This window comes from Labrus bergylta, chromosome 12 (assembly GCF_963930695.1).
Source record: "Labrus bergylta chromosome 12, fLabBer1.1, whole genome shotgun sequence".
Taxonomy (NCBI): Eukaryota; Metazoa; Chordata; class Actinopteri; order Labriformes; family Labridae; genus Labrus; species Labrus bergylta.
The window spans coordinates 29,401,530-29,414,184 of record NC_089206.1 but is presented as its reverse complement, the minus strand read 5'-3'; the positions used below and the strand labels follow the sequence as shown (position 1 = coordinate 29,414,184).

At 41.0% G+C, this 12,655-nt stretch overlaps 1 protein-coding gene across 8 annotated transcripts in view; it reads left to right on the top strand.

Moving 5' to 3' along the window:
• The window catches only part of prdm16 (PR domain containing 16), a 169,944-nt gene that overhangs the window by 87,343 nt on the left and 69,946 nt on the right, over positions 1-12,655 (top strand). For 7 of the 8 annotated variants that reach the window (XM_065960958.1, XM_029279738.2, XM_065960959.1 and 4 more), the window contains exon 3: positions 1,841-1,891. In XM_065960958.1, coding sequence (XP_065817030.1) covers positions 1,841-1,891 — 51 coding nt within the window. The remainder of the gene's footprint in view (positions 1-1,840; positions 1,892-12,655) is intronic. The other variant, XM_065960957.1, reaches the window with a different exon arrangement.

The window sequence follows — 12,655 nt, the reverse complement described above, 5'->3', positions numbered from 1 at the left end:
GCAACAACATTGGCTGTTTCTATATTGTCATTTTAATTTTAATCTACTGGCACAGGGTAGGTGTCAGACGATAAATCAGGATTTATTTTTATTTTTTTACATTTTTGACTTTTAAATTAAAGACAAATGAGATTATTTGAGGGAACACGACATATATACATACAGGACAAGCTCAGCAAAGACTCAACAGCTACAACTTTCTCCACTGGGGCGTTGAAATGACCCAAACTGAAATTCCTCGGTGGTAGCGTTAATATAATATTGAGTCTCAGAGAATGTTTATTCCTCATGGACACAAATTTATCGTTGAGAAAAGTACTACACTTATCCACTCATTTGCATACTTTTGAAATAAAGTTGCTACAGTTACGGGTCAAAAAGATGAGACAAATGTGATGGGCTATGGGGTAGACTGCTTCTCTTTGGGGATGACATGTTCAGTGTTGTGATGTTTGAAACTGTTTCCAGGAACAGGATGCTTCTGTAAAGGTTTAGATGAGGTGTAAGTAGGCCAAGAAAACTGTTGTAACTATCTCTGGTCTAATTGCTCCCATTTGGATATAGGCTGAGAAACAGATCCCTTGACAGCTTAATGATGAAACCACTGAAAACAGAACATTGTTGTACATCTGGTTCTCTGGTTAAATAAGAGGAGAGAAAGAACAACTGAGAGTGAATTTGCAATGTTTTAAGATAGTAGTTTATTATCCTAAGGAATCAACGATCTTTTGGATGGGCTTTTTGAATTGAGGCCTTGTATAGAAAGGTGCCATAACGGTGTTGCTGTATGCCAGAATTCTAAGAATAGCTCCACAGTTTTCAGGACAGATTCCATTCAAGATAAATGTCTCTTTCCCAGTCCTGATGGGCCACACTGGTTTAGAAAATATAAACTTTAATATTCAGCTATAATACAAAGGCAGCCAGTCTTGTCACAACACCCAAACAGCACCCCTACTGTTAAAGGGGAGATTGGGAGGATAGGGAGCAGGAAAAGGGAGGTTCAGATATGCTGTGTGCCTCTGTATGAGGAAGTTTTATAGGCCTAATTTCACTTAAACTCAGAAAAGTGCCTTGTTGATCCCCACACCCCACCTAAAACCGCTCTGAAAACAGTCTGCATTGCTTCTTTGATCCTCAGTTGCCATCAATGGGCTTCAGAGGGAGAAAAAAAAAGAAAAAGAGACGGACAGACTCTGGGTTGCCATTATATGTGAAATGTCCCCTCGTTGCAGCAGAGCAGCCCCATCTCTTCATCATTCCCCCACTTCCTTCATTTCCTCTGTTAGACACTGGGTGTATTCTACCACCCATCTGCCCCCAGTAAATATTGCTTGAAGGCTTAATTACACACACACACACACACACACACACACACACACACACACACACACACACACACACACACACACACACACTGACACAGACAGAGTCTCAGCAAAATTTCCTGCAACGCTGAAGCGTAGAATTAACGTCAAATCTGTAGGGCATTCATTCATCAGAGTGGCTGTGTGTGCAGTGTTATGTTTGCTCCTGTGTGTGTTTTTGTGACCTCTCAGTCCATTATTATATCCCTCTGGTCACATTTGTGGCCCAGAGGGTATGTATGATGAACTGTGAACACCCTGTGCCCATGTCATCAAGCAGAAACAGTCACTACCCCAACCTTGAGATCAATACTCTCTTTAAATGCTTTGATAAACACACACTTTACACACTCCTATTAGTCCAAAAAAGAATAACTGTTGATCTGCTAATACTTTGCTTCTTGATAATGTTCAATAAGGTTGTCAGTTTGAAGCTCTTTTAAAAATAAATATCTTTTTATGTTTTCTCTCAGCAGATGATGAATGATCACGTTGAAGCCTCACCTGACAGTTGCATCAAAAAGGTAAGAAAGGTTGTCCTGTTTATACTTTTTTTTTTTTTTTTACCTCTTCATATTCGTCACCTGTGCCTTGTGTAACATCTCTGTTATCTCTCTTGGTTTAACTTTACATCAAGGGTGTCAAAGTCGTTGCGAGATGAAGTGGAGGGTTTTACCAATAAAGTTTTCCTTTATTTCTATGGTGTATTGATGATTCCTCTTTCCTGGATCTCCTCGCGCTGATACACAATATATACCTCCATAAATGAACATCCAGCTGCAGCTTTGAATCATAAACATGACAGCAGCTCACAGGTTAGGTTTTTCTCAAGTTTCTCATACCACCTCTGAACAGACCGTAACAGTATGATAAACTGAAACTTAGACTGAAGTGACAGAAACATATACCTCTGAGTAGCTTAACTTGCTTTTTTTATCCTATAAATGTCTTAATTTTTGTAGCTGTGTTTGACTTTGTGGGTGTGTAGGTGATGATTGTTTGAGTGATTAAACTTTCTTTTGTTACTTTTACATTTACTCGATTTTATGGTCCGTCCTGCAAAACAAATCTTGTTCCTGCATGAATACATCTGTACAATAGCTGAAATGTATTTTGTTGAATAGAAAAGTCATACACTAGTTAATTAAGTGTATTAATTTTAAAGAAGATTTTATCAGTATTACATTTGCTGAGCTTTCTCCATTAATTTTGATAATAGAAAATGGATCATTGAAAATATAAATTGATGTGTGTTTATGCTTGATTTATCTGATATTTGACAAAAACACTGACACTTGCAGACACACAGTGACCGACACGTCTCATTGACCAGTCACTGACCACTTTATGAGGTGATAAATTTATTGAAGAGGCTGGTAGTTGGTTTTTACCGCCAGTGTCACCAGGTCAAGACAGGACAGGGAGAGAGTTCATGTCCATCTAATGGTCCATGAAAGAACAATGGCTGCAGGAGAGTGGACACTCTGAAAAATGACTGAGGCCATGCAGGCAAGCTCCATGTCAAAGCAGTGTAGACGAAAGCTAAATCAATGGCTGAAAATGAGACAGCAATAAATACATTGGCAACAATTTTATTATTTTTTTTAAGATTCACACATTTAGGATGAAGTATGAGGAAAAGAAGCACCATTTAAATTTACGTTTTAAGGACTAGTCCATAGCTCTCTATGCTTTCTGGAAAGGCATCAGAGACCAATGCTTCCTCAGTGAAACAATGACTGAGCTTGAAAAATATCGTATTTAAAACATTTTTTTGCTTACATGTAGAAAATGCTTAAATCCAATTAGTCACATTCACCAATATCTTCTCAAGATTTCTCTTAAATTTGTTCTGAAGTCGAATTCAAGACATGTTCTTAAACAGCAGAATATGCCATGTCCTGGTGAACTGGAAGCTCATGTATGTTTTTTCTTATAAGCATAGAAAAACAATTATTTTATTTATGACTGTTTGCACACCGCACGCAGAAAGAAGTCACACTGGATCAAAGAGAGAAATGAGTAACCATTATGATCTCTTGTAATGTTCTGAAGTGTACATTGTACAGCAGAAAAAGTTACCTGAATAATTATTGCCTTATTTATTCAGGTAAAAGAACCTCTTCGATTATCTAGTAAACTTCCTGCTTTCTCCATTTTTAGGTGTTGTGACTTATGCCCTTTGATTAGACCTTTGAATTGTTATTTATAAGTTTGTAAGTTAATTCTCCAACACACATGGTTTGCATTGCCTTTATTTGTCTTGCTGTCAATTAGTTTCCATCATGAATTAAGCTATTAAAGTTATCAAATCCAGGTCCTCTTAATAAAAGCTGGATGTTAGTGAAGAGAAGAGAACATAGGTATGGGTATGCTTTTGAGCAACCCTCTACTTAAGAAAAATTTCACTTGAAAAAGTTTTGGCATGGCTTACAGTTATGACAAATGTCACCCTTAGAATAAACAAAATCACTTACATTTCCTCATTGGCATTTTAGGTCAATGGTCATGCTGCTATACCCTTTATAAAAAGGCCCAAATGCAAATGACTGAGTTCTTGGTTGAATTGAAATGCTACATTAGTCAATGAGCTTATTTTAGGAGTTGACCGCAGGTGGTTTGGGCTGTTCCCTGTTTCCCACATGTTCGTACAACGTGGAAAAACATAGACGGTTTTATAAACTAAGTAACCACCTTCCACATTAGAGTGGCCTGTGCACACAGCGCTGCACTTACACACTCACTCATTCACAAACACACACTTCCACACTGACAAGCACAAAGACAGCAACACACAAATACATAGGCCTATACTAACAGGATTGTAAAGTTGTAATGCACACACTCAGGTGTACACAGATGACAGAACACAGACATAACCTACAGTAGAACGAAATCCTCTCTCTCTCTATCACACACACACACACACACACACACACACACACACACACACACACACACACACACACACACACACACACACACACACACACACACACACCGGCTTCATCTCATTATGCAGAGTGTGAGTTGCGGTGGGCCCTCATCGGGCAGTGGCAGACCACATGCCTGTTATGAATATGAATGAAATTATGCATGGGCCATTCCTTATGACATGACTCATTCATCCACATCATGCAGTAACACACACACACACACACACACACACACACACAAACACACATACAGCGCACTGGCACACACACAAATGCACAGACTCACATAAACATTGACTTCTTGTGCCTCCACCATGTCATTACCATGGCGATGCTTGATTAAAGCAGAATGTTAATTGAGTTGTAGCTCTTGAATAAACTAGTTTACTAGTGAAAGGTGTGTGTGTGTGTGTGTGTGTGGGGGGGGGGGGGGGGCAGGGTAGCAACACCATATGTTATTAGTTAATATTTGTGCTATGTATTGTAGTTCAACTGATCTACTGCTGTGTTACTATGAAGTTTTTTTTTATGTTTAGAGAAATATCTACATGGAATATCAGAACACTATATTTACTCAATCAGCAGATAAAAAATAATAATAAAAGAAATCACACCAGTTCATGGAATGTAAACAAATAATGATGACATATATAAATAAATAAAAACAGGACTCAAGGATGTTGTCCTTGTCTTTTTGTCTCTGTTTAAATAATAAGTAATTAAAGAGATACGTGTCCACCATTTTCTTTCACATTAAAGTATTTAAATGGGCTCTATGTCGTTTTGTGTATCTGAAAGGAGTGTAAAGGCATGTGTGGGGCACTGTTAGAGCCAAGGTTAAGGCAAGGGATAGAACGGAAGCAAAGATGTTATTGTAGCTTCTCAAGCCCACTTATTGAAAGCTGCCCCAGAGCTTACAGCTGTGCATAAGTGTGTGTGTGTGTGTGTGTGTGTGTGTGTGTGTGTGTGTGTGTGTGTGTGTGTGTGTGTGTGTGTGTGTGTGTGTGTGTGTGTGTGTTTGTGCTTGTGTGTGGGTGTGAGTATATTGGTGTCTATTTGTGTCCATGCCTGTGCATGTGTGTGTGCATGAGGTCTAGGGCCTTGGATTCATATCCTGCACTAGCTTAGGCATGGATTGAGCCACACTGGCCTACACACATGCAGTTACATATCCCACCCACTGACTGAACTAAAAAGATGTTATCCAAAATCTCGTCTCGGTTTACCTCGTCCATCCTCATCCAATCATTTCATCCCCCTCTCTCTCTGAGCAGACAGGATGGTGTTGTTGCAGCTATAGATTGCTATCAGTGGCTATTTGTGATAGGATCAGGGATTGTTTAGTTTGGTCTGGTCTGGAGATATAAAATAGGGCTATCTGTCTGTTTGTCTGTCTAGGCCCTGCTTACATATATTCTCATTCACACACTGCACACACACACACAAGTCTTTGTGTGCGTGTGGAAGTTAATAGGTTATCGGAGGACTTTGTGTTTCTTTTTGGATTCCTTTGGTTTAAAAGTGGTAGCCAGAGAAGGAGTATATGTGTGCGTGCTAATCCTCATCTTCAGAAGAGCTCCGCTGTCCATCCCGACGTGTGTAAACACTCCTGCAGATCAGATGGCAGATAATGACTTCCAGATAGACACCCTCCATTCAACCAGCAGAGAAAATCAATGAGCACTGATTGCTTTTTTCCCAAGACGATCATCTCCCCCTGAAGGCTACTATCTATCTCTCTTTCTATCTCTCTGTCTGTCTTTCTCCTGAAGCCCCACTTCATTCACCTCTCAGCACCACTGAGATTAAATCAATTCAAGCACCTATTCACAGCGGATTTATAGCGTAAAAATACACCGGAATATCTCTTTAAGACGATCAAGTTTCTTTGACTGTGTCACTTTTGTATGGGTGAAGGTGGACATGCATATTTCTCTAAAGCTCAGATGTTCTTCAGAGTGAAATAAACGTCTTGTTTTCTATACTTAACAGACATGCATTTCATGTTCTTTTAGTCAAACTCATTATTAGCATTATTGTTTTACTTGCGTCATGATGCAAGTGAAGCAGCAAAAGTGTGTTTTAGTTGCTCAGTCAGTTGCAAATGGGAAAATGAGAGGGGTGGATATGAACCATGACCTATAAGTAGATTTTTTCCACTCCATGCTGAAAGACTTGGGAGCCAAATGGGGGTCAGATGCAGCGGTGAGTGTATATGTGCGTATGTGCACAACGGTTGTGTGTTCATATCTTTTCTTCCCCCTTGTATCAAGCTGGGGAATTGAGTCTCTAAATACGCCAGCTAAATGACCCTAAATGTATGAGGGCTATTATGTGGACAGAGGGAGGCTCATGGGTCACAGAAGTGATCCAGAGCTTCAGGCCATAGTTTACCCCCCGCTTACAGCATCACACTCCCCCGTCCCTCCCCCTGTTTAAATAGACTCATGATTGATTGATAATTATGATAATTTGTGTGAAATGATTATCTGGATATTATAATCACTGCCCCCATGGAGCCCTTAGGGGTAGAGTCATTTTTCATAATGCTAAACGTCACAAATGCCACCTGGTCACAGGGTTGGCTCTGAGTGTGCATGTGCTTGTGTGTTTGTGTTTATCTATGTTTTCTGGAGGGTTGAATGCCATAGACTAGCATGGCATGATAAATACATCAGTGATAAACCCAAAGAGTCTTTGGTTGGAAAAGCTTAGAACATTTAAATAATTCTGTTACATTCAACTGCACTCAGAGTAGCAGAGACATCTAGCATCTATTTATGTATGCACTTTTATCTATTTTTAAAATTAAGTAAAAAAAAAAGAAAAGAAAAGAAAAAATCCTTTTTTTGAATGAATGTCATCCATTGTATGATCAGGAAGTTTCCAAACATCTTTTTGTCATTCTGTGGCAGTGAGCTAACTTACCATAGCTCCAATCATCCCATCTTCTCTGTCATCTTCAGGGAAAGAAGAGGAGGAGTGTGTGAGAGTGTGTGAGAGTGTGTGAGAGTGTGTGTACTGGGCGCGTCGATGGTTGTGGTGGGGGTGCAGGAATAATATTTGTGGTTTTTGCTTCGCCCCAAGATGACTTAATGATGATATGGGTCCCTTTCTTCTGCTGGGCAGGGTTACGTTTTAATGGGCCCTGAGTGACATGTTTTCATTTAGCACCATAACCCGCCCCCTTCTCCATCCAGCACCACCACTAGCACCCACCATCACCACCTTTATCCCCGCCCCCCTTCAAAATATACACTGCCAAATCTTGCACTGTGTCAGTTCTGATGTGGAAAAAGAAACGGAGGCAGTCAGCAGTCAGTGTTTGTGTGGTGGGTTGAAAAAGGGATGGGGAGCGGCTCTGTAGACAGTCAGACAAATATGCAGAGATTGAGTTCACATGGTCGAAATCATGTATGTTGGGGAATGTTAGGATCCTAAGGCGGGATAATCTTTCAAAGCATACCGCTTGCTAGCTAACATCATCCTGTGCTTTAAGAAGGTTAAATTGAAAATAAACTCAGCTAAAAGAATACTTGAAAGAAACACACCAGGCATGCAAGTTTGAAAGGTGGTTCTGAGAAGTGGGTAACATCTGCCTCTAGAGGGGATGGATGGATATTACTGTGAAACAAGCAGCAGCACAGCTACTTCTATGCTGTTGAAGATGTTCAAAACACTCTAAATTGGGGTTGAAGAGCTTCCTTTAACACGATCAGTTTTAAAAAATTTAAAATTTTGAGTGGAGTTTGCTTGAATTAGAAGACTTTCCTGTTCAGATTTTGTTGGCCAATAGCCTCCGTATGCCGAAGGTCACATGGTGTGGACAAAGTCAGGGTTGTTATGGAGGAGGGAAGTAGGAGGAGAGGTGAAGACATAAAGAATTGCTCTCGCTCTCTCTCTCGCTCTCGCTCTCTCTCTCGCTCTCTCTCTCTCTCTCTCTCTCTCTCTCTCAGTCTGTCTTGTCTGTGGGAACTGTCCAAGCTTTGGTTACTACAGAATGCTGTCATTATGTCTTGTGAGGAGCGTGCACTCAAAGGCCACTGTTATGTGTCACTTTGTTCATCTATGTGTGTGTGTGTATGCACTGAGTGACTGAGTGCCGCTCTTAACTTGTAGAGGCACTTTTGACTTGTGTGTGCATATATGTGTGTGTGTGTGTGTCTCTGTCTGTGTGTCTCTGTGTGTGTGTGTGTGTCTCTGTGCGTGTGTCTCTGTGAGTGTGTGTGTGTGTCTCTGTGCGTGTGTGTGTGGGCCCTGACTGACGCATCTCTGTTGTTATCGTCGATCAAAACCCTGACGTCACAATGGAGTGAAGCGCTGGGAGAGGAATTCAAGTGGGAACGAGAGAAAGAAAGAGTGGAACAGATAGAGAGAGACAGAGCGAGGGGGCGGAGGAGAAGCACGAGGTGATCGAAGGCACTTTCACATCAGCTGGCTCCCTGACCTCTCTTTCTCTCTTTCTTGCTCCCTCTCTCTCTCTCTCTCTCTCTCCCTCTCTCTCTCTCCATCTCTCATTCCTCTCTTGCAGTCTTTGTCTCTCCATAATCTCTCTCTCATTCCCACCACATTCTCTTGGGTCACCCAACAAAAGGAGGAGGGCAATGATCTGACAGTTTTGGGGGCTGTCATATGACTTTTGCGTACACAGATACACACTTAAATGTTTTTTTGTTACCGGTATGAGGACATTATGTTGCTCTTAATTATCACCATCTCTGCTCCATGTTCAACGAAACAGTTCACCCTGAAACACTTTAACTTTTATTGATCATTTGTTTTTTTTTGGACAGAACGTCTTTTTTGTTTGTTTTATAAGTATCCTGTCAAACACATAAGCTAATAAAGCACTGTTATAGCACTGAAATATTGCAACTTGAAGGATGCTTTACAGAAAAAGTTGTCCAGAAAGGCAGATTTCTGAGCTCATTGAATGTTCTCAAGCAATCAAAACCAAGACAGTAAAGGCTTTCACTTGACTTAATCCATGTGCTGATCTGATGCTTTGTTCGATGAGAGGGTAAATATTAAAAGCTGAGTTATTTCTATTGTAAAATTAAAATGAATTCCATGGGTAAAATATCTCTAGATTTATTTTCATCTTTCTGTGGTTTTAGGAGTATGTGCTTGTGTTAGACATAAATACTTTCACACATTGACTCAACGAGACACACACACATTGTGTCTCGTCTGTCAAGAAAGCAGCCAGTCCATTAAGCCAGATAGAGTGAATGCAGATGGCCAGCTGGTCAAGCATTGGTGATAATAACATGGCGACCCACATGGCGTTGCCACGGCGACATAGAAGCCAGGGGGAGGCAGAAAACAGAGAGTTGTGTGGTCCTGCTCGTCAAAAATATTTCCACGTGTCAGACGGGGGGAGATAAAGGTTCATCTGTGCCTGAGAATGCTGCTTACGTTTGAAATTCCACATCAAAAGGGGGGAAGAGTTTTTTTGTGCTAAAACTTTCTCTCTGTCACACTTTGCAACAGATATTTAACATTTCACAGTCATTTTAAGCTGTTGCGACTAAGAGTTACTTACACAAAATGTTGTCTTGATATTTTGGGCCGAGACTATCTTGCATAATTCCTTTGGCTTTGATGCTCTTAGGATACATGTTACATGTCAGTGATGGAATCTTTGACTCGTTATTTCAAAGTTTATGTTTAATGATGTTCCTCCTTGTTATTTTTCAAAACATTTCATTTATTAACCTGGAAATTGGAATAACAAGATAGCGAAAACCCCAGATTGCATGAGAGATTTCACTGTGTCGACATAACAAATGTCTATAGATAGACGAGAAAAAGATGGAGTTGAAGCAAGAGAGCGGGCTTCAGCAAAGATGGAAACCCTCAAAGGGCAGGAGACAGCCGGAGGCAGGGGGATGGGGGGCATGACAGAGAGGAATGCCAGAATGCCCAAGAGAGGCCAGCACTGCCAGCCCAGTCACAGACACAGTCCGTCTGGGGAAGAAAGACGGAGAGTGGGGGGTGAGAGGCCGGCCCCCGCCAACACAAGGTCATGTGAAAAAAGATCCCCATTTCTCCACCCACCCACCCACCCACCTACTCATCCATCCATCCATCCATCCTTGTTCGTGTCATCACTTTCCTCAAAATTTGTTTAAAAAATAGGAAAAGAAGAGAGGAGTAGGGGTAGGGAAGAGAACAGACTAAATGAGGAGATGGTTAGAGACAGTGGAAGTGTGTCTGAGTGTAACAGGTCTAAGGGGAGCTTTTAGCAACATGTTGAGGCTGCTCTGGTTAACTGTCTTCATACTTTGAAAGTTATCTCAGTTAAACACACATCCCTATCCACCATGTGTGTTTATATCTGCTCATGTCTTTTAGTTTTAAACGGTATGCAGAATCACAAGTAAGTCAGAGTTAAGCTGAACATCTATAAGAGGCATATTTCTGTTAAGTGTTCTCAAAATCAGAGCTTTGTTGAAAGTGAATAATAAGTAATGTTGGATAATGATGAAGCTTCATGTCTGTTAATTATTCAGATAAGCAGCACATTAATTTAGATTACTGTCAGTCGTAATAGTAGTATATCACCAATAAGCCCTGTCAACTGACAGGTGACTGCTTGTACTTAGATTTAGACTTAGACTTTCTTTATTGTCATTCAAACTTAGATAAGAACGAAATTTCGTTGCATTTGGCTCGTTATAGTGCAGGATAAAAACAGCAGCATGTATTTACATATAAAAAATAAAAATAAGGTGCAGATATAAATAGATATAAAAAGAAAAACTATGAGTAAAAATACTATACAGATAAATATATTGCACGTTATATTGTGTTTTACAGTCCAGTGAGGTAGTCCTGTGTGGGGGTTTGAGGGGGAATGGAGGGATTATTTTTTCCTGTTCAAAAGTCTTATGGCCTGTGGGAAGAAGCTGCTACAGAACCTGGAAGTTCTGCTTCTGAGGCTGCGGAACCTCTTTCCAGAGTCCAGCAGCGAAAACAGTCCTTGGTGGGGGTGAGAGGTGTCTCTGCTGATTTTCTGAGCCCTGGTCAGACAGCGGATGTATGTACAGTATACTCGTGATTTTTATGATCACAGGCAAATCAGGTGAAAGTCATGGAAATGTGAAATAAATGTACCAAATCGTATCCCAATAAATGTCTTTGTTGTTTCTAGGTTGTACCTCGTGGTCTTTGAAAGCAGAATGCAGATTTTCATAGCAGTGTTTATTGATTGAATAAAGGCAACTGCTCCTAATAGCTAATGCAATCAGTGCCTTGATGATTAAAACCAGATTTTGTCCCCAGCTGATTCAGAAATCTTGATTAAGAATGAGCTAAAGGACATTTAAAAATGTTGGTTCACGTAATTGATCAAAAAATGTTTCACTTCTTTTAAAGCATTTTTTACCCTGGTTAATGGTATCGGTACCTGTTGCAGCAAATGAGAAAAATCCATCTTAAAATTCAATCTGAATACCATGGGTTTGTGTCCTCTACTTTATCCTTACCTCCTCTCCTCTCCCCCTCCTTCTATCCCTCTCTCCTTCCCTCCAATCTCAGCTGAACAGTATGGTCTTTGACTGAGTCTTAATCTTCATTACAGGGCATTAGTCCACTGGGGAGGCCCTGTCTCGTCTCCCCATAGCGCAGCCTGGCACTGTCCCGTAAGGGACGTCCCGCCACGGCACAGCACAGACACCCTGCCAACCCCCCATCCACCCACCCTCCACGGCTTCACCTTGGTCACCCCTTCGCTCAAATGAACTGTTAAATAAACGGCAGGCCTTAATCCACATGAAGGAGCGGGGGGGCGCGGAGGTGGTGGAGTAGGTGGCAAGGCTGGTCAAGAGAAACAATAGAGCTGGCCCAGGACCCCTCCACTTAAAGGAACCATCAATCATACTCACCATGGGTTCACTTTCTTTCTTTTTTTGACATTGATTTTATCATTAATGACTGCATCTCAGGGAAACGGAGCAACAGTAATCTGAGGCATGTGGCCCAGCGCTCATATGCAGAGCGTGAGCATGGCCTGGTGTCTGATGATGCATCTGTGTGGGTTCTCTTAGTCAGAGACTGACCTGCAGCCTGCTTTACATGGCTCCCATTTACTTTCTGCATTTTACTTTAACTACCCCTTAACTTGCTATCTCATGTATTTCCAGGCAAATTCATTTCTATCACAAGTGCCTATACACTAATAAATGTCTTCCAGCTATCATCTTTTTAACAAACACACGATTAACAAACCTCCACAGCTATTTTGGCCTGTGACTCCTCAGCTGAGCTCGCTAACAAGGACAGTCGACTTGCTGTGAATTAGATAATTAAAGAGGATGGCTAATTGAGTAAACAAGCATCAGGGCCGTC